Source organism: Zalophus californianus, chromosome 1 (assembly GCF_009762305.2).
Source record: "Zalophus californianus isolate mZalCal1 chromosome 1, mZalCal1.pri.v2, whole genome shotgun sequence".
In the NCBI taxonomy this organism is placed as follows: Eukaryota; Metazoa; Chordata; class Mammalia; order Carnivora; family Otariidae; genus Zalophus; species Zalophus californianus.
In genome coordinates this window covers 62,006,802-62,030,021 of record NC_045595.1, presented here as the reverse complement: position 1 = coordinate 62,030,021, position 23,220 = coordinate 62,006,802, and the positions used below count along the sequence as shown (strand labels likewise).

Here is a 23,220-nt window from a genome sequence, read left to right as displayed (position 1 = left end):
CCCCTCCCCCTGCTCACGCACGCGTGCACGCTCTTTCTCTTTCTCTCACGTGCTCTCTCTAGTAAATAAATAAAATCTTAAAATATATATATATATATATATATAAAGATCCTAAATGAGCAGTGAGAAGTCTCATTGACACTCTTAGCCATGCAGACCTCTTATGCACATTTCACATGTAGCTATTAGACTGCAAGCCTGGAGCAAGGATGGAATCCCCATCCACTGGGCAAGCCCATGTAAACTGTGCTACTGTGCCCACTAACTAGATACATTGTCTCATTCTGTCCCATCCACAGCCCTGTGATGTAGGCACTCCATACATCCCTATTTATTAGTAAAGACACTGAGGCTCAGAGCAGTTAAGAAGCTTGCCCAAAGTCACACAACTGTCCAGAGGCCCCAGATTTCTTGGCCTCTGTGGGGTCTGGTCTTTCTACTGTCCTGAGACCCACAACAGATTTTTCTTAAGCCAGCTTTTTCTATTGTCTTTGAAAGTTGCTCTCTCTTTGGGGGTCAGCATTTTATATAACTTCATTAAAACTCCATTTGGCCTTGAGAGACAGTCCCCACCAATTTTCCTAATTTTCATATTTCATCTGGATACTGTCTACGTCATGCACAAGTATAGGTGGGCCTTGGACAGCTCTGGGACTTTTTTTGTTAAGAGTTTGGGGTCAGATTTCAGAGATTAGTCAGGAACCAACCTGTATCCAAACTCTCTGACTAGGGGCGCCTGGGTGGCTCAGTCAGTTGAGTATTGGACTCTGTTTCAGCTCAGGTCATGGTCTCATGGGTTGTGGGATTGAGCCCCGAGGTGGCCTCAGCACTCAGCCGGGCTCTGCCTGGGGATTCTCTCCCTCTGCCCCTCACCCCCACTAGCATGCTCTCTCTCTCTCAAAAACCAACCAAACAAAAAAAACTAAAAAAAAAAAAACCCCCCAAATCATAAATCTTTAAAAAAGAAAGAAAAACTTGTTTAAAAAAAAATAATATAAATCTTCAAACTCTCTGACTAAATTGTTTCCCTCTACATATAGCAGATAATTTTGTAGCACTGTCTTCACTCCCAAATTAGTTCAGATCCAGTTTTATAATTGACAGAACCTGTCACTCAGATGTACTTTCTCCCTTTATCCTCTCCACCCTTTATGTCCCTTGGCCCCCAGCCTCTCAGAGATGGGAATTTAGGAGTCCTGTGCCTTATTTTTCACTTTAACCCCTCCTTTCTGCTGCTCGAGGGCTCTCTCTGCCCTATGCTAGCCTAGACTCGGATTCCAGCCCTTCATCAGCAATCTACAAGAAATCTTGGATCTGGAGGGAGGGGCCCAAGGAGGGGCTGCACGGAGCCAGCAAGGCTTCCCGCTAGCTCTCTACCTCCTGTCCTCGCTGCTGCCTCCTCAGGAGTCAGGGTCCGCTGGCAACTTGCCAGGGAACGTCTAACAATATAGGGTGTTCTCCCCAGCAGGGAGACTGGTGACTGAAAATCTTCCCCATCTTGTTCCCTGTACTTACACAAGCTACTCCTAGAAACATGACTTAGCATGAAAGATAAGCTATAATAAAGCCAAAATGCCAAGATAAGAGCCCAAAATAAAAACCAAAAAGGATTATTAGCAGAAAAGCAGGGAAATAATGGCAGTTAGAATCTAAACTTGGCTTTGGGGACATCTAATAGCCAAGACAGAAAAAGGAAATGAGCTGGAGTCCATCTGTTCCACATTCATCTCATTCACTCTGCTATCACCTCCAGACCATCACATGCCGGGCACTCTTCTAAGCCCTGAGGAATAGACAGTTCATTCGGAGAGAAACCTTTGTCCTCACTCTGCAATTCCAGAGAAGCGGTCTGGATCCTTGGGTCAGGGGTACTGTGTAGTCCGGGAGCACTGGCTGCTCTGATGATGGACAGTAAGTAATAGCGGTGCCTTTGTCAGCCCTCAGGTCAAGCTGAGGGCAGGCTAGGGAGCAGGTTTTGTCAGACAGCGCAGATACGCAGCGGCCTGCAGTCACCTCGACATAATGGCAGCTCTGAGAGGAGGTAGGAATGGCAGGCTGCGAGTGTGTGCCGGATCTCTTTTCTGCCCAGGAGCTGCCCAGTCCCCACCATAAGGCAGCTCACCTTATTGATGGAGGCTTAGACAGTGCTGTCTGTGACAGAGCTGGGAACAGGCTGCTCTAGGCTCCAAGGGAGGGACTCCTACCCCAGCCTGCAGAGATCAGAGGAGGCAATTATTGTTGGGAGAAAAACTGTGTAGACTCAAAATTTTGAAGCATGGCTTTTATGTTTTACTAAGGATGTGCAAGCAGAAAGAAATGAGGGAAGTGACCACCAATCCAAAGCCCAACACTGCAGTGTCCCAGGTGAGGCAAATGTGCACACACACCACCCCTTCTGGGAGTCACTCTCGCAGGCAAACAAAAGGCAGAAGGCTATTTGAAAAGGAAAACTGATCGTATTTATTTGAAAATAAGTCAGATATTTGCAAACAAGGGGAATTCCAGATTCAAAAGAACACAGGGTAGGACCTGGAAGGATCTGTAGAGTCATGAAATTTGTTCAGAGGAGGTTAAGGATCCTTTCTGGTATGTCAGTTTTTTACTTGTAGGATGTATCTTCAGCAGGTTCTTTTGATTTTGAAACTTGCTTTGTTTCCTGGTTTTCTTTTCAATACCAGAACCAGTTTTGGGGGGCTTTTAAAAATCTTATTATGCAACTCATTTGTCCTAGAAGCTATCCAAGAAGAATTTTAGCAGTTATTATGTTAAAGAATAAGGAACATAGCCCAAAAAGGAAATCCCCAGTACTGTCTTCATTGCTAGAGAGTTTTATCTTTCATCATGATTTATCAAAACTCAGTGACATTGTGTAGGAAGCCCAGGTCATCAGGTGTCTCGTCAGTCACGGTCCTTTCAGAATGACAAGTATATAAGTTACCTAACTGGTGGAAAGCTGCTCTTGATGATATGAGACAATCTTATTATCAAACCACTACTCAACTGGGACACAAGAGGAAAAATAGGGACTCAAGACTTGATAAAATTTAGATGAATATTTCATCCATTTTAAAATGAAACATTGAACAACTTGGAAAATAACGTGAAATAGAATGTATGTTGTTCATGTCTCAGTGTCACACCCCATGGTCTGACCAGCATCTCCTGTCTTTCCCAGTCACTCGGTCACTGAACTGCAACCAAAATTGAACCTAAATGGGTCCCTTTGAACCCACCATCTTTTCATTGTCAATCCCCATTTGATGTCCCTTCCCCCTCCCCACTCAGCCTAAATTGTGTGGTCAGTTATTAACTCACTTCCTTGATCCTCAAGATTCTCCTTCTTCACTTAGCTCGGCTATCATTCTGTTGAACTCTTAGCTGCTGAGCCAGTCTTGAAGCAGAAGCAAGAGTAAAGTAGAGAAGAGCTTACTGGCATTCTGTATGGAATGTGTATGAAGGAAACAGCACATATTCTTAGATTGACAGAAGCCATGGCTGGGTTTCAGAGTGAGGGAGGAGAGGAAATGAGGCTGAATGGGAAGGAAGACCAGAGCCTCACAGCCAGCCCCTACTAAGGAGGGTAGACCTGTTCCTGTTCCTATCAGCTGTCTCTGTGAGCCTAACCTGACTGACAGTGAGAAGCTGAGATGAGGGCTCACAGTCTGAAGGGCCAGTGTTTTGTGGCACACCTGAAAGAGCAGCCTGGCCCATGTTTTGCTCCCAAATTGGAGACCCTGGTTTATTCATTTCTTCTAACTGTCTCAGCTGAGAATACAGAGATTCACTGGATGCATTAGACCATTCCTAAAACTTTATAAGCAGAACAACTCCATGCATACATGGGGGCCCACAAATCCTGTGCCAGTTGCTGGGTCTAAACCCCATATCCAGTTCACAGTAGCCTCCCATGATGAAGACTTTAAATTTATCCTCACTACCATCTTGTCCTCTGATTTGGGTGCATACAAATTTATGATTGTTATATCTTCCTGAAGAATTGACATTTTTATCATTATTAAATGTTCTTCTTTATCACTGATAAAACTTTGTCTTGAAGTCTATCTGATATTAATATGTTTTTTATGCTTATTTTTTGCATGACATATCATTTTCTTTCAACTTATCTATGTTTTCATATATAAAGTCTGTCTTGCTTTTATCCAGTCTGATAAGCTCTCTTTTAATCAAAATGTTTAGTCATTTATGTTTAATGTAATATTGATACAGTTGGGTGTTTTCTCCCTTTTGTTTTCTATTCTCTGCTCCTCCTTTCCCACCTTCTTTTTGGCTTAACTAAATACTCGTTTTAACAGCATTTTAATTTGTCTGTTGGCGTTTTTAGTCATATCTCTATGCCTTGATTTTTTTTAGTGCTTGCACTAATAGCCAAGGACGCTTTCCTCAGTGGGAATTTAGGGGTAGACTAGGATTGGAATTTAGACTATCAATTCCCAGAAGACAGAGACAGGATCATCCCTCTTTCCTTTACCAACGGCACCTTGCACAAAGCTTAGCCAGGAGAAGCCACTTCCAGTGCCCTTTGGGAACAAAGTGGGATCTAAACAAGGCAGCCCAAATCTGAGAGTCAGACACAGAAACTGTTGTGTGAGTAATGAGGGTGATCCCTACAACTGTGGTGCTCAGGTCCCGAGGATTGCAGCCCTTTTCAGGAGACTGCCAGCAGCTCCCTGGCCATGCTAGAACCCCACCATGAGAAGCTGCTGGAGGAAGGAGCAGGTGAGGGGTTCCTGCAGTCAGGAATCCTAAACTCCCCCAAGTTCCCCTTACCCATAGTATCAAGCAGCCTTGTCAAGGCAGCCTGGCCAGCTCCTTCAGTTTCACACGACCAGACTCAGGGAAGAAAGGAGGAGGGAAAGAGTTCTTGATGTTGGAACAGATCTCAGGGGAAGATTCTGGGCCGTGGAGAAGAGGAGAATGTCTGGATTCCTCAGGTTATGGCCTACCCTAATTTTAACAGATAAGTGGCTTGAATTTTTTAATTTCTTTTTAATATTTCAGTTCAAATTCCATTAAGTCCCTGGCTTTTGGTGGGGAGCACTGCCCAGGATGTGGGACACACACACTCACACAAACACACTTCTGAATCCTAGGAGACCCCTAGCAGCCTAGTAGAAATGGAAGAAAGGGAGTGAGAAAAAACAAGTCTGAGTACTATCATGTCAGCCTTCTATCTCTACTGTAAGTGAACTTCCTTAGCTTTAAAAATAGCAGTAATAAGTCCTTCCTTATCAATAATCACTCTAAAGGTAAATGGATTAAATTCCGCAATCAGAAGACATAGAAGGGCTAAATGGATTAAAAAAACCATGACCCAGCTATATGACTAGACCTAAGACGATCTACCTTTACACTTTTAGAGCTAGAAAGAAACAAACCAAGCCCAAAGTTAGCAGAAAGAAGAAAATAACAAAAATTAAAGCAGATAAAAACTTAAAAATAGAAAATAGAAAAAAATTAAATGAAACAGTTCTTTTAAAAAAATAAAATTGACGAACTTTTGGAATAACTATGGAAAAAAGAGAGAAGACAAATAAAATCAGAAACAAAAGAGACATTACAACTTATGACATGAATGAAATGAATCAAAGGAGATAACTATGAACAGTTATATACCAACACACTGAATAACCTAGGACAAATGAATGAATTCTTAGAAACATATAACCTACTAAAACTAAATCATGGAGAAATAGGACTCCTAATCAGACCCATAACCAGTATGGAGATTAAAACAGTCATCAAAAACCCCCTAACAAAGAAAATCCAGGACCAGACGCCTTCACTGGTGAATTCCACCAAACATTTAAAGAGGAATTAATGCCAGTCCTTCTCAAATTTTCCCAAAAAAACCGAAGAGGTAAGAACACTTCCAAACTCACTGTATAGGCCAGCATTACTTTGGTACCAAAACCAGACAAAGACACCACTAGAAAAGAAAATGACAGCCCAATATCCTTGATGAATATAGATGGGTACATCCTCAAAAAAAACTAGCAAACTGAATCCAACAGCACATCAAGAGAATAAAAGGTAAAATCACAAGATCATCTCAATAGATGCATAAAAAGCATTTGATAAAATTCTGCCCCTTTTCATTATAAAAACTTTCAACAAACCAGGAAAAGAAGTAAGATCCAGAATGAGGCAATGGTACCTACTTGTACCATTTGTATTTAACATAGTACTAGAAGTCCTAGCCAGAGAGGTTAAATAAGAAAAAGAGATAAAAGACATCATCCACGTTGGAAAGAGAGAAGTAAAATTATCCCTGTTTGCAAACAACTTGGTTATTATGTGTAGAAAACCCCAAAGAGTCCATTTTAAAAACTTAAAGAACTAGTAAATAAATTCAGTAAAGTTGCAGGATACAAAATCAACATACAAGATTTGGTTGCATTTTTGTACATTAACAATGGACTATTCAAAGAGGGAATTAGGAAAAATTCAATTTATAAAATATCAAAAAATAAAATATGGGGCGCCTGGGCTGCTCAGTCAGTTAAGTGTTTGCCTTCCACTCGGGTCATGACCCCAGGGTCCTGGGATCAAGCCCCACGTCGGACTCTCTGCTCAGCGGGGAGCCTGCTTCTCCCTCTCTCTCTGCCTGCCACTCCCCCTGCTTGTGCTTGCACACTCGTGTGCGCTCTCTCTCTGTCAAATAAAAAATCTTAAAAATCTTAATAAACTTAAGGAGGTGAAAGACTTATATACTGAAAACTACAAAACATTGATGAAAGAAATGAAATAAATGGAAAGACATCCCATGTTCCTGGATTGGAGGAGTTAATATTATTAAAATGTCCATACTACCCAATCTACTACCCAATCTATAGAGTCAGTGCAGTACCTATCAAAATTTCAAAAATATTTTTTACAGAAGTAGAATGATGCTACAATTCATATGGAGCCACAGAAGATCCTGAATAGCCAGTCCTGAGAAGGAACAAAGCTGGAGGCATCACACTTCTTAATTTCAAGTTATATTTTGAAGGAGTTGTAATCACAGAGGTATGGTACTGGTATAAAGACCAAAATGTAGACCAGTGGAACAGAATAGAGAGCCCGGAAATGAATCCATGTGTATAGGGTCAACTGGTTTTCAAGAATTTAAATCAGCACCTTGAAGGAAGATTAGCACTCTCATTTTCACTGTAGCACTATTCACAACAGCTAAGATATGGAAACAACCTAAATGTCCATCCTCAGATGAATGGATACATAAAATGTGGTATATACATAGAATGGAATACCATTCAACCTCAAAAAAGAGGGAAATTCTGCAATATGTGACAACATGGCTGGACCTTTAGGACATTATGCTAGGTGAAATAAACCAGACACAGAAAGACAAGTACTGCATGATTCCATTTATATGTAGTATCTAAAATAGTCAAATTTATAAAATCAAAGACTGTGAAATGGTAGTTACCAGGGTGTGTGGGGGTTGGAGAAGGGGGAGTTATCAACAGGCATGAAGTTTTAGTTGAGTAAGATGAATAAGGTGTAATGATCTTCTGTACAACATTGTACCTATAGTCAACAATAATATACACTTAAAATGTGTTAGAAGGATAGAGCTTATTTTAGCACAAGTAAAATCTAAAAAGAAAAGACATTACTATGTAACAGTTATATGAGGGTATCTTCAGTAGTCAAATTCGTAGAAGCAAAGTAGAATGGTGGTTGCCAGAGGCAGGAGGAGGGGAGATGGGGAGTGTTTTTTAGTGGGTATAGAGTTTCAGTTTTGCAAAATGAAAAAGTTCTGAAGATCCATTGCACAATAATGTAAGATACATAACACCTTTGAACTGTGCACTTTAAAATGGTAAAGATGGTAAAATTTTTTTAAGATTTTATTTATTTGACAGAGACACAGCAAGAGAGGGAACACAAGCAGGGGGAGTGGGAGAAGGAGAAGCAGGCTTCCTGCTGAGCAGGGAGCCCGATGCAGGGCTCAGTCCCAGGACCCTGGGATCATGACCTGAGCCGAAGGCAGACGCTTAACAACTGAGCCACACAGGCGGCCCAAAGATGGTAAATTTTAAGTTATGTGGTTTTTACCACAATTAGAAATTTTAAAGAAAGAAAGAATGGAAAAAAATGAAAAAAGGGATCTTAGGACATAGGAAGAAAGAACAATGGAAAGAACAAGGAAAAGTGTATAAATAAAACATTTTTCCCCTGAGTTTTCTAAATTTTATTTGACAGAACAAAAATTATAACATTGTCTCATATGGTTCTCAGTGTATATAGAGGAAGTAATTAAGACAGCATATATAGGGGCACCTGGCTGGCTCAGTCAGTGGAGCATGCAACTCTTGATCTCAGGGTTGTGAGTTCAAGCCCCACGGTGGGCATAGAGTTCACACACACACACACACACACACACAGACAACATATTATAAATGAGGGAAGGGTGAGAGGACTTTTTAAAAGGAAGGTAAAGTTTTCATATTTAACTCAAACTGGTAAAATATTGATGCCAGTAGGTGGTGATAAGTTATGGTTGCATAATATAATACCTAGAGCAACCGCTAAGAAGTCTACAAAAGAAACAAACACAATAGATAAATCAAAATGGAAACATAAATCAAAATGGAAATCTACAAAATGTTTCAGAGCCTCATGGGACGGCAGAGAAATGAAAATCTGAAAGAATAGGGAAGAAGGATCAGATTTAAGCCCAAGTATATCATTAAATATAAATGGTCTTAATTAATATACCAATTAAAAGGCAAAGATGGCCAGAATGGATAAAATAACATGATCCCAGTATAAGCTGTAAGAAACTCATTTCGAATGTCACTCTATAGGTTGGCTAAAGTAAAAGAAAAGGAAAGATATACAAAAGAAACTTTATGTTTTTAAAGATTTTATTTATTAGAGAGAATGTGCAAGAGAGCACAAACAGTGGGGAGGGGCAGAGGGAGAGGGAGAAGCAGACTTCCTGCTGAGCAGGAAGCCTGACGTGGGGCTTGATTCCAGGACCCCAGGATCATGACCCAAGCCAAAGGCAGATGCTTAGCCGACTGAGCTACCCAGGTGTCCCCAAGGAAACTTTATAAACAAAAGAAAGCAGGATGGTTATATTATTATTAGATACAGGAAACTTCAAAGCAAGGAAAATTACCAGGGAGAGAGAAGGACATGACATAGTGATAAAAGAGTCAATCCACCAAGATGATGGGGCACCTGGGTGGCTCAGTCAGTTAAGCATCTGCCTTTGGCTCAGGCCATGACCTCAGGGTCCTGGGATTGAGCCCTGAGTCAGGCTCCCTGCTCAGCGGGGAGTCTGCTTCTCCCTCTTCCTTTGCCCCTCCCCCCTGCTTATGCTCTTACTCTCTCTCAAATAAATAAAATCTTAAAAAAAAAAATGACAATGCGATTTTTAATGTATGTACACCAAACAGCAGAGATGCAAATTATGTGAAGCAAAAACTGATAGAAACAGAAGATCCACAGTTATAGTTGGACACATCAGTATTCTTCTCTCAACAATTGATAGAACAACCAGACAGAAAATCAGCAAGGATATAGAACTTAACACCACTATGGGAATGCAAACTGTTGCAGCCACTCTGGAAAACAGCACCCCAAGGAAAATTTTTTAAGAGTTAAACTAAATGAAAATTAGAACATATCAAAATGTGTTGGATGCAGTAAAGCAGTGCTAAAAGGGAGATTTATGGCATTAAATGATTACATTGAAAATAAAGTCTTGGTGTGTCTTTTTGGTTCAGTCAGTAAAGCACGTGACTCTTGATTCAGGGTTGTAAGTTCAAGCTTATACTAGCACCCACATTAGGTATAGAGATTACTTAAAGTAAATAAAATAAATAAACTTTAAAACAAATAAGGAAAGTCTCAATAATCTTAAACTCCCACCCAGATGAAACCAGAAAAAGAAGAGCAAAATGAATCCAAAACAAGGAAAAGAAAGAATATACTAAATATAATAGTAGAGATCAATGAAAGTAAAAACTGAAAAATAATGGAAAAAAATCAGCAAAAGAAAAAGCTGGTTTTTTGAAACAGACCTCTAGCAAGACTGACGAAGAGATGACACGTTACCAATAACGGGAATGAAACAGGGGTGCTATGGTCTGAATGGTTGTGTCCCCCAAAATTCATATGTGGAATCCTACCCCCCAACAGGGATGGTCTTAGGATCTTGGGAAGGTGATGAGGTTCAGAACTTCCTCATGAATGGGTTAAATGCTCTTATAGAAGAGGCTCCAGGTGGACCCCTCCCTGCATCCACCCCTGGTGGAGTGTACAGCGAGGAAGCATTGGCTGCAAACCAGCCACCACATCAGGTCTGCCTGCAGCATGGTCTGGGACTTCCAGCCTCCAGACTGGGAGGGAGAAATTCTGTGGTGTATAAGCCAGCCTGTCTAGCATTTTGTTAAAGCAGCACAAGCAGACTGAGACCTGCACCATCACCACAGGCCCTGAAGACATTAAAGGGTGATAAGGGAATACTAGGAACACCTCCACATAAATCCATTTGACCACTTCCAGTACGTTTAAAAGCACAAACCAAAACAGCTCATTCATTATAAAACATCATTTGAATAGCCTTGTTAGTACTAAAGTAATTGAATTTATAATTTTTAAACTGCCAAAAAAGAAATCTCCAGGTCCAGATGGTGATACTGAAGAATCCTATCAAAACACTGAAGCCAATCCTACACAATTTCTTCCAGAAAATAGGTGACAGAATACTTCACAACTCATTTTGAGGCCAGTAATACCTGATGTAAAAACCAGGCAATAATAGTACAAAGAGATAAAACTACAGACTAGTATCCCTCATAGAAGTGAATGCCCTTAAAACATTAGCAGATAGAATTCAGCAATATATAAAAATAATTATACACCCTGACCAAACAGGGTTTATTCCAGGGACGCAAGTCCAGTTAAATATTTGAAAATGGATCAGTGTAGGGACGCCTGGGTGGCTCAGTCGGTTAAGCGTCTGCCTTCGGCTCAGGTCATGATCCCAGGGTCCTGGGATCCAGCCCCATGTCCAGCTACTTGCTCAGCAGGGAGCCTGCTCCCCCTGCTTGTGCTCTCTCTCCATCTCTCTCTCTCTCTCTGACAAATAAAATCTTAAAAAAAAAAAAATGGATCAGTGTAATCCACCATGTTTAACAGGCTACAGAAGAAAATGATCATACCAATTAATGCAAAAAAAAAGCATTTGATGAAATTCAAAAGAAAAAATTAAAGGTTTTTTTCAAGTGGCAGGAGTACAAGAGAAAAATGGCACTCATTTAAAACCCCCAGTTACTCTGTTTCCCCACCTGCCCCCTCAGGGATAATCTCTGTGGCCAATGTCTGTTCCTTCTAGAGAAATTGTATGTGAGGTTGAGAGATTTTCTTCCCTCACTCTTCCTCCTCCCAGCAAAAGATACCTGCTGTTTTGCATTTAAAAGCAGTAGTACTCCCTGCTGTGCATATTTGTCCCTAACACCCTTGGCTACTTCTGCCTTCTCAGGAATGCTAGTATAAGTGTTCACTTCCAGAACGTGGCACTCCTAATTAGCCTGCGGATAGATTAATGCCTAGCAGTGGCAAACTTGTTTTTCTGGAATATCCCTTCCTCCTAACACACCTGCCATAAACAGATGAGGAAGTAAAAATAGTCTTAAATCTGTAGGTTACCAGGGGTGGGCGAGATAATGCAGGGCAGGGGGAGAGGCTTATTAAAGCTAGCCTGAGCTTCTTATAATGGGCAAGTCTCAACTTCTTTGAGCCTTAATTTCCTCATCTGTAAAATGGCGATCCGCAGGGAGGCTCTGAAGCATAAATGAGATAATGTATAAACAATGAGTGGCCTAAAGCAGATGGCTTTGACTGTTGGCTGTTTATTAGCATAAACTAAAAGGCCCCTCTGCTCTGTGAACCATGGTGGCAGATTTTCCTGTAAACTCAGGGAACATGTCAAGAGCCCCTCTGATTATCCTTAAATTGAACCAGTTTTTAAATTATATAAAGCCCTTGCCTATGCCAGTATAGAAGTTTGTCAGTTAATATGAGAGCATCTATCTCCTTGGTCCCAGATGCAACTGTTAACTTTTTGATTCCTCAGTCCCCTTTTTTAAAACAACGAAGTTGGTACTCTGACACCATCTCCATCATCTCCATCTTCCTCTAATCTGCATGGTATTATATGTGTGTATATTCATGTATGTGTATATGTAAGTAATATATATACACGTACACACTTTGTTTCTGGTTGCACTTTATTGTAAATAAATTATATTTTTTAAATTTTTAAAATAAATTTTCAAATTGTTTTTTTAGAGATTTATTTATTTATTTAGAGAGAGGGAGGGAGGGGCAAATGGAGAGGGAGAGAGAGTCTCAGGCAGACTCCACACTGAGCAGAGAGCCTGACACGGGCTGGATCTCATCACCCTGAGATCACGACCTGAGCTGAAACCAGCAGTTGGACACCCAGCCGACTGTGCCACCCAGGCACCCCTCAAATTCTTTTTTTTTTTTTTTAAGATTTTATTGATTGATTGATTTAAACCTCCTGAAAAGCTTTCTGGCTTTATCCATAAATCAATTCCAAAGCTAAAGACAAATGAACAGCAGTAATTGATTACATAAATACTATTTCATGTAGAATCATATGGTGTGATTGGATTCACGAGAAAGGAAATATTTCCCATTTTGCTCAAAGAGAGCTCAAAGAGGAATCATTCAAGCATCAAGGTCTGACAGAATTTCTCTTTTTCCTTCTAGGTTCCCTTCCCTCTAATTTGTAGTCAGCTGACTATTTCTTGTATCCACTATCAGTCTTTCTTGATTTTTTTTTTTCATTTTGCAGAAATACCTCACACCCATCTACTTATTTGTCTCCTCCACCAGAACTCATCAGGTCCAAACTAGCAGGCATTTCCTTGCCTCAAAGATTACAGTAGTCTTTTACTTGCTCGACTGCATCCACATTTACATTCTGAATAATCTGGCAGGCAGGGTGGCTTATCTTTTCTTTTTTCTTTTTTTAAAATTAATTGATTTATTTTTCAGTAATCTCTACACCCAACATGGGGCTCAAATTCACGACCCCAAGATCAAGAGTCACATGCTCTTCTGACTGAGCCAGCCAGGGTGGTTTATCTTTTCAGTTTTAATCTTTTACTGAAGTAAAATATACATGCAGGAAAGAGCACTTATTATAGGTGTATATATCAGTGCATTTGCATAAGCTGAATGATGAAGAATCAACATTACCAGACTCCAGACAGCCCTTCTCTGCTGCTCTCTTCCGGCCACTAACGCCCGCCCCACCACCGCCTAGATTAGTTTTGCCCGTTTTGTAATTTTATTATCTACAGTGTATGAATGGGGGGCATCTGGGTGCCTCTGTCAGTTAAGCATCTGCCTTCAGCTCAGGTCATGATCCCCAGGTTCTGGGAACGAGCCCTGCATTGGGCTCCCTGCTCAGTGGGGAGTCTGCTTTTCCCTTGGCCTCTCCACCACTTGTGCTCCCTCTCTCACTCACTCTCTCTTTCTCTCAAATAAATAAAATCTTTAAAAAAAATAAACTTTATTAATGGAATTATCATATGTACTCTTCTGTGCCTGGCTTCTTCACTATTATATTTGTGAAATTTATCCATTTTCTTGCAGATAAATGAACATTGTTCAGTCTCATTGCTGTATAAAAAGGGCACACTATGATTTAGTTATCCTTTCTACTATTGATTATTTGAGTAGTTTCCAGTTTGAGGTATTAAAACCAGTATTGTTTTGTCTTACGGTGAACACATGTATGCATTCCAGTCAGGAGTATCCAAATCCCGCTGCAATGTAGGAGAGTTCCAGTTGCTCCACATCCTCACCAATAACATCTTTTTCATTTTAGCCATTCTGGTGGGTATGTAATAATACATGATGGTCTCTTGGAAAAACAAACATCACATTCTCCTTAGAACTCTTCCCAATGACCTCAGAATCAAAGTAAAATTCCTTTACATGGCCTGCACAACGATGATCTGGTCTCCACCTCTGCAAGTCCATCTACATCTAGATACTTCTTTCTTCCTATGCGCAGTGCTTGCCATTCTCCTCCTACCTGGGGTACCACACACAACACACTCTTCACACTCTTTTTCCTTCTTGGCTCCTCATCCTTCAGATATCAATTTAGTGGTCATTTCCTCAGGTCACATCACACTGCCATGTGCTCTGAGAGCACTTACCTTAGCTTCAGTTTAATAGCTGTATATTTCTAGACCCTCAGCTCTAGCAGTGCAGAAAAGTGTGTTTTTATTCAACATTGCAATATAGGGCCTGGCACAGAGTTAGAACTCATATATTTGAAGGAACAAATGTATAATGGGGCTTTGATGTACTACTTGCCTCTGAACTTTTATGGTGGGGTATTACATTTTATATGCATTTGGTGAAAATGTCAGGTCTGAAACTATTGATATGGAGAACTTATATTACAGAAATGCCATTTGAGGGGCACCTGGGTGGCTCAGTGAGTTGGGCATCCAACTCTTGGTTTTGGCTTGGGTCATGACCTCAGGTTCCTGGGATCGAGCCCCGCATCAGGCCCTGCGCTCAGCATGGAGTCTGCTTGGCAGTCTCTCCTCCCTCTGCCCCTCCCCCTGCTTGTGCACATGCTGTCTCTTTAAAATAAATAAATCTTAAAAAAAAAAAAAGAAAAGAAATGCCACTTGGCTATATAATATTTTTTTAATAATTTTTTATTGTTATGTTAATTACCATACATTACATCATTAGTTTTTGATGTGTTCCATGATTCATTGTTTGTGCATAACACCCAGTGCTCCACGCAGAATGTGCCCTCTTTAATACCAGGTTAACCCATCCCCCCACCCCCTCCCCTCTAGAACCCTCAGTTTGTTTTTCAGAGTCCATCGTCTCTAATGGTTCGTCTCCCCCTCCGACTTACTCCACTTCATTCTTCCCCTCCTGCTATCATCTTTTTTTCTTTCTTAACATATATTGCATTATTTGTTTCAGAAGTACAGATCCGTGATTCATCAGTCTTGTACAATTCACAGTGCTCACCATAGCACATACCCTCCCCAATGTCTATCACCCAGCCGCTCCATCCCTCCCAACACCACCACTCCAGCAACCCTCAGTTTGTTTCCTGAGATTAAGAATTCCTCATATCAGTGAGGTCATATGATACATGTCTTTCTCTGATTGACTTATTTCACTCAGCATAACACCCTCCAGTTCCATCCACGTCGTTGCAAATGGCAAGATCTCATTCCTTTTGATGGCTGCATAATATTCCATCGTGTATATATACCACATCTTCTTTATCCATTCATCTGTCGATGGACATCTTGGCTCTTTCCACAGTTTGGCTATTGTGGACATTGCTGCTATAAACATTGGGGTGCACATACCCCTTCGGGGATCCCTACATTTGTATCTTTGTGGTAAATACCCAGTAGTGCAATTGCTGGATCGTATGGTAGCTCTATTTTCAACTGTTTGAGGAACCTCCATACTGTTTTCCAGAGTGGTTGCACCAGCTTGCATTCCCACCAACAGTGTAGGAGGGTTCCCCTTTCTCCACATCCCCGCCAACATCTGTCGTTTCCTGACTTGTTAATTTTAGCCATTCTGACTGGTGTGAGGTGGTATCTCATTGAGGTTTTGATTTGGATTTCCCTGATGCCGAGCGATGTTGAGCACTTTACCATGTGTGTGTTGGCCATTTGGATGTCTTCTTTGGAAAAATGTCTGTTCATGTCTTCTGCCCATTTCTTGATTGGATTATTTGTTCTTTGGGTGTTAAGTTTGAGAAGTTCTTTATAGATTTTGGATACTAGCCCTTTATCTGATATGTCATTTGCAAGTATTTTCTCGCATTCTGTCGGTTGTCTTTTGGTTTTGTGGACTGTTTCTTTTGCTGTGCAAAAGCTTTTTATCTTGATGAAATCCCAGTAGTTCATTTTTGACCTGGCTTCCCTTGCCTTTGGCGATGTTTCTAGGAAGAAGTTGCTGTGGCTGGGGTGGAAGAGGTTGCTGCCTGTGTTCTCCTTTAGGATTTTGATGGACTCCTGTCTCACGTTTAGGTCTTTCAACCATTTGGAGTCTATTTTTGTGTGTGGTGTAAGGTCCAGTTTCATTCTTCTGCATGTGGCTGTCCAATTTTCCCAACACCATTTGTGGAAGAGACTGTCTTTTTTCCATTGGACATTCTTTCCTGCTTTGTCAAAGATGAGTTGACCATAGAGTTGAGGGTCCATTTCTGGGCTCTCTATTCTGTTCCATTGATCTATGTGTCTGTTTTTGTGCCAGTACCATACTGTCTTGATGATGACAGCTTTGTAATAGAGCTGGAAGTCCGGAATTGTGATGCCGCCAGCTTTGCTTTTCTTTTTCAATATTCCTCTGGCTATTCGGGGTCTCTCCTGGTTCCATACAAATTTTAGGATTATTTGTTCCATTTCTTTGAAAAAGGTGGATGGTATTTTGATGGGGATTGCATTGAATGTGTAGATTGCTCTAGGTAGCATTGACATCTTCACAATATTGGTTCTTCCAATCCATGAGCATGGAACGTTTTTCCATTTCTTTGTGTCTTCTTCAATTTCTTTCATGAGTATTTTATAGTTTTCTGAGTACAGATCCTTTGCCTCTTTGGTTAAATTTATTCCTAGGTATCTTATGGTTTTGGGTGCAATTGTAAATGGGATAGACTCCTTGATTTGTCTCTCTTCTGTCTTGTTGGTGTATAGGAATGCCACTGATTTCTGTGCATTGATTTTATATCCTGCTACTTTACTGAATTCCTGTATGAGTTCTAGCAGTTTTGGGGTGGAGTCTTTTGGGTTTTCCACATACAGTATCATATCATCTGCAAAGAGTGAGAGTTTGACTTCCTCTTTGCCGATTTGGATGCCTTTGATTTCTTTTTGTTGTCTGATTGCTGTGGCTAGGACTTCTAATACTATGTTGAATAGCACTGGTGAGAGTGGACATCCCTGCCGCGTTCCTGACCTTAGGGGAAAAGCTCTCAGCTTTTCCCCATTGAGAATGATATTGGCTGTAGGTTTTTCATAGATGGCTTTTATGATATTGAGGTATGTACCCTCTATCCCTATACTCTGAAGAGTTTTGATCAAGAAAGGATGCTGTACTTTGTCAAATGCTTTTTCTGCATCTATTGAGAGGATCATATGATTCTTGTTCTTTCTTTTGTTAATGTATTGTATCACGTTGATTGATTTGCGGATGTTGAACCAGCCTTGCAGCCCAGGGATAAATCCCACTTGGTCATAGTGAATAATCCTTTTAATGTACTGTTGGATCCTATTGGCTAGTATTTTGGTGAGAATTTTTGCATCCATGTTCATCAAGGATATTGGTCTGTAATTCTCCTTTTTGATGGGGTCTTTGTCCGGTTTTGGGATCAAGGTAATGGTGGCCTCATAAAATGAGTTTGGAAGTTTTCCTTCCATTTCTGTTTTTTGGAAGAGTTTCAGGAGAATAGGTATTCTTCTTGAAATGTCTGATAGAATTCCCCTGGGAAGCCATCTGGCCCTGGGCTTTTGTTTCTTGGGAGATTTTTGATGACTGCTTCAATTTCTTTAGGGGTTATAGGTCTGTTCAGGTTTTCTATTTCTTCCTGGTTCAATTTTGGTAGTTGATACATCTCTAGGAATGTACCCATTTCTTCCAGGTTATCTAATTTGCTGGCATAGAGTTGCTCATAATATGTTCTTAGAATTGTTTGTATTTCTTTGGTGTTGGTTGTGATCTCTCCTCTTTCATTCATGATTTTGTTGATTTGGGTCATTTCTCTTTTTTTTTTTGATAAGTCTGGCCAGGGGTTTATCAATCTTGTTCATTCTTTCAAAGAACCAGCTCCTAGTTTCGTTGATCCGTTCTACTGTTCTTTTGGTTTCTATTTCATTGATTTCTGCTCTAATCTTTATTATTTCTCTTCTCCTGCTGAGTTTAGGCTTTCTTTGCTGTTCTTTCTCTAGCTCCTTCAGGTGTAGGGTTAGGTTGTGTATTTGAGACCTTTCTTGTTTCTTGAGAAAGGCTTGTATTGCTATATACTTTCCTCTCAGGACTGCCTTTGCTGTATCCCAAAGAGTTTGAACAGTTGTGTTTTCATTTTCATTGGTTTCCATGAATTGTTTTAATTCTTCTTTAATTTCCTGGTTGACCCATTCATTCTTTAGTAGGATGCTCTTTAGCCTCCATGTATTTGAGTTCTTTCTGACTTTCCTCTTGTGATTGAGTTCTAGTTTCAAAGCACTGTGGTCTGAAAATATGCAGGGAATGATCCCAATCTTTTGGTACCAGTTGAGACCTGATTTGTGACCTAGGATGTGATCAATTCTGGAGAATGTTCCATGGGCACTAGAGAAGAATATGTATTCCGTTGCTTTGGGATGGAATGTTCTGAATATGTCTGTAAAGTCCATTTGGTCCAGTGTTTCATTTAAAGTCTTTATTTCCTTGTTGATCTTTTGCTTAGATGATCTGTCCATTTCAGTTAGGGGGGTGTTAAAGTCCCCCACTATTATTGTATTGTTGTCAATGTGTTTCTTTGCTTTTGTTATTAATCGCCTTATATAATTGGCTGCTCCCATGTTAGGGGCATAGATATCTACAATTGTTAGATCTTCTTGTTGGATAGACACTTTAAGTAGGATATAGTGTCCTTCTTCATCTCTTATTACAGTCTTTGTTTTAAAATCTAATTTGTCTGATATAAGGATTGCCACCCCAGCTTTCTTTTGGTGTCCATTAGCATGATAAATTGTTTTCTACCCCCTCACTTTCAATCTGGGGGTGTCTTTGGGTCTAAAAGGAGTCTCTTGCAGACAGCATATTGATGGGTCTTGTTTTTTAATCCAATCTGATAGCCTGTGTCTTTTGATTGGGGCATTTAGCCCATTTACATTCAGGGTAACTATTGAAAGATATGAATTCAGTGCCATTGTATTGCCTGTAAGGTGACTGTTACCATATATTGTCTGTGTTCCTTTCTGATCTATGCTGCTTTTAGGCTCTCTTTTTGCTTAGAGGACCTCTTTCAATATTTCTTGTAGGGCTGGTTTTGTGTTTGCAAATTCCTTTAGTTTTTGTTTGTCCTGGAAGCTTTTTATCTCTCCTTCTATTTTCAATGATAGCCTAGCTGGATATAGTATTCTTGGCTGCATATATTTTTTTAAAGATTTTATTTATTTATTTGAGAGAGCGAGAATGAGAGAGAGAGCACATGAGAGGGGGGAGGGTCAGAGGGAGAAGCAGACTCCCTGCTGAGCAGGGAGCCCGATGTGGGACTCGATCCCGGGACTCCAGGATCATGACCTGAGCCGAAGGCAGTCGCTTAAGCAACTGAGCCACCCAGGCGTCCTGTATATTTTTCTCGTTTAGTGCTCTGAAGATACCATGCCAGTCTTTTCTGGCCTGCCAGGTCTCTGTGGATAGGTCTGTTGCCAGTCTAATGTTTCTACCATTGTAGGTTACATATCTCTTCTCCCGAGCCGCTTTCAGGATTTTCTCTTTGTCTCTGAGACTCGTAAGTTTTACTATTAGATGTCGGGGTGTTGACCTATTTTTATTGATTTTGAGAGGGGTTCTCTGTGCCTCCTGGATTTTGATGCCTGTTTCCTTCCCCACATTAGGGAAATTCTCTGCTATTATTTGCTCCAATATGCCTTCTGCCCCTCTCTCTCTTTCTTCTTCTGGGATCCCAATTATTCTAATGTTGTTTCGTCTTATCGTAACGCTTATCTCTCGAATTCTGCCCTCGTGATCCTGTAGTTATTTCTCTCTCTTTTTCTCAGCCTCTTTATTTTCCATCATTTGGTCTTCTATATCGCTGATTCTCTCTTCTGCCTCATTTATCCTAGCAGTTAGTGCCCCCATTTTTGATTGCACCTCATTAATAGCCTTTTTGATTTCGACTTGGTTAGATTTTCGTTCTTTTATTTCTCCAGAAAGGGTTTCTCTAATAACTTCCACGCTTTTTTCAAGCCCAGCTAGTATCTTTAAAGTCATAATTCTGAACTCTAGGTCCGACATCGTACTAATGTCAGTATTGAGTAGGTCCCTGGCAGATGATACTACCTCTTTTTCTTTTTGCTGAGGTGATTTTTTTCGTCTTGTCATTTTGTCCATAGGAGAATAGATGAATGAGACAACAGAATGCTAACAGGTTAACAATGTCTCTAGCAAATATACTCTATACAAATGAGAAAAGACCTGAAACCAGGGGACAAGAAAGGGAAAGAAAGAAGAGAAAAAAAGGGAAAAGAAAAAGATAAAAACAAACAAAACAAAAAAAACCAGAATATGATCAAATTTGATCAGGCTAGTTGGATAGATCAGTGCCACACACTAGCTTTTGGGCATATTTTGGTCTGTTAGAAGAAAGTGCCTGCTAAAATTTTAAAGGAAGAAAGACTTATATATGTACAAAATAAGGGTAGATACAATGAAGGGATGGAAGATGACTGTAAAGATGAAAATTATAAAAGATTTTATAAAAGGAATTGATAAGTTTTTTTAAAAAGAAAGAAGAAGATTGAAAAAGTAAAAAGAAAAAAAAAGGGAGAGAATGTGATCAGGCAGGAGAATAGAACAAAGCCATACACTAGTGATTTAGGGTATATTTTGATCTGTTAGAAGAAATTGTATCTCAAAATTTTAAAGAGAGAACAACTTATATATATATGCCAAAAATAAGGGTAACTACTATGAAGGGATAAAAATATGACTCTAAAAATGAAAAATAAAAAGTTTTTTTTAAAAAAAGGGATTGATATGTTGTTTGAAAAAGGGAAAAAGAAAAATTCAAAAAAAAAGTTAAAAAAATTAACTTTGAAAAACTAATGAATTATGGTAAAAAAGCCATGAATTCTATGTGCAGTATTCCCCTAGCGCTGGAGTTCTCCCGTTCTCCTTGATTGGTAAACTTGGTCTTGGCTTGCTGGCTGCTCGTGCTGATCTTCTGGGGGAGGGGCCTGTTGCTGTGGTTCCCAAATGTCTTTGCCGGAGGCGGAATTGCCCCGCCCTTCTCGGTCGGGGCTAAGCAAGCTGCTCGGGTTTGCTCTCAGGAGCTTTTGTTCCCTGCAAGCTCTAGGTACAGTTTTGGAGGACCAGGGTGAAAATGGTGGCCTCCCAATCTTCGCCCGGAGGAGCTGAGAACTCGGGGCCCCACTCCTCAGTGTGTCCCCAGAGAAAAGCAGTCACTCCCATCTCCCTGGTCTCCGGCTGCACTCCGTGCTCACCCGGCCTGTGACCGAGCATTTCTATCTCTGGCACCCGACCCCGTGTGGAGTCTCCAAACCCAGCAGATCCCTGCGGTGCGCTCCTGCGCCGCTCCTCCCAGGGGAGAAAGGGGAGTCTCCCCGGCTCTGCCGCTTGTTGGGTCCCTGCTGGAGGAGCAGTGGCCCGACTGGGCCGCGGATCACAGTTTATGGCAACCCCGAGCTGAGAGCCCACGCCTCGGCTCCATCTCTGCAGCCAGCTTCCCTGCTCCGATCCCTGGGAGCTCTGGCGCACTCAGGCACCCCCGGTCTTTCTGTGACCCCCGAGGGTCCTGAGACCACACTGTCCCGCGAGGGTTCCACCCCCCGCTTAGCCACTGGAGCAACGTCCCTCAGCGGAGCCGACTTCTAAAAGGTCCGATTTTGTGCTCCGCGGCTCTATCACTTGCCAGAAGCGGCCGACAGAGGCCCCCTCCCCCGCCATCTCTCCTCCCAAATATCGCCTCGGATTCACTTCTCTGCACGTCCTACCTTCCAGCAAGTGGTCGCTTTTCTGTTCAGAGTGTTGTTACTCTTCTTATCTTCGATCTCCTGTTGAGTTCGTAGGTGTTCAGAATGGTTTGATCCCTATTCAGCTGAATTCCTGAGACCAGCCGAAATCCAGGTCTCCTACTCCTCCACCATCTTGCTCTGCCCCTGGCTATATAATATTAATCTGAATTTGTTACGTTCTGCAACCTTTACTGTTTATACCCAAGAGAAGCCAGTAATGTCAGATCACAGTGTTCAAGATCTATTTAATTATAACCAGAAGTGCTCAGTACATCTCTGTGTCATGGCTGCACAATTTTCTAAATGACATGGGCATCAGACTCTGTACTGGCCTCCCTTCAAGTGAGGAGTAGGCTATGAAACTGCACTGAATGGAGTAAACTGAAATTTCCCCTGCAATTTTTTTTCATATTAAAAATGGTCTTTAATGACGAATGAATTAACATTTTAATAAAAATGACCTAGCAGCTTACTCATTGCCATGGTTAGGAGTGGGCTTTGATTCCATTCCTTAATCACCAGAATAATAGCGAATCTACAATATAAGTGGTTTCAGTCCACACTGTAATATCCAGCAGTTTGCTTTTCTTCAGCACCCTGCTGTCCACCTGCTCTGAGGGCAGTAAACACTATCTATTATTCTTTTGCTTATTATTGAACTGGATTCTTAAAGCCCCCCGCCCCAGAGTGTGGGAAACCCTGCTTAGGCAGACCACTCAGGATTCCACAGAAAAGTCAGTCTGAGTGCAGGTGGTTGATCTGCTCAGTTTCTGTTAAGACCCATTAACTCTGCCTTGATGGGCACTTATGCGCATTTACTCCTTCATTCCCAAGCCTCGTGGGCGCTCGAGTTTGAATTTTCCAGAATGACTGCTATTCAGAGAGAGTCCTGGGTACCACCAGCTCTGGTTCCTTTTTTTTCAGTGGAGATGTACTTGATAAAATATAATATTAGTTTCAGGTGTACAATATAACTTGATACTTGTATATATGGTGAAATGATCAACATGAATGAGGTTAGTTAACATCTGTCACCCTATTTACAAAAATTTTTTTCTTAGGATAAGAACTTTTCAGATTTTCTCTCATTATATCCCTGTAACTTATTTAATGATTGGAAATTTGTCCATTTTGACTCTCTTCACCCTTTTCATCCACCCACCCTGACTCTACCACCAAGGTGTTCTTTTTTTTTTATGTTTCAAGTTTTTATTTAAATTCCAGTTAATTAGCATACAGTGTAATATTGGTTTCAGGATGTATTCTCCGTATCTGTGAGCTTGGTTATTTGCTTGTTTTTTAAATTCCACATATAAGTGACATCATATGTTATCTTTCTCTGCCTATTTCACTTAGCATATTGCCCTCAAAGTCCGTCCATGTTGTCACAAATGGCAAGATT

The 23,220-nt window shown here is 40.9% G+C and overlaps 1 protein-coding gene across 6 annotated transcripts in view; it reads left to right on the top strand.

Annotated features, from left to right (window-relative positions):
* FBXL2 (F-box and leucine rich repeat protein 2) overlaps window positions 1-23,220 on the top strand; it is a 122,654-nt gene that overhangs the window by 89,736 nt on the left and 9,698 nt on the right. Inside the window, exon 14 of one of the 6 annotated variants that reach the window (XM_027587512.2) lies at window positions 2,298-2,364. The exons of the other annotated variants lie outside the window; for them this stretch is intronic. Coding sequence (XP_027443313.1) covers window positions 2,298-2,364 — 67 coding nt within the window. The remainder of the gene's footprint in view (window positions 1-2,297; window positions 2,365-23,220) is intronic. 6 annotated transcript variants of the gene reach the window in all.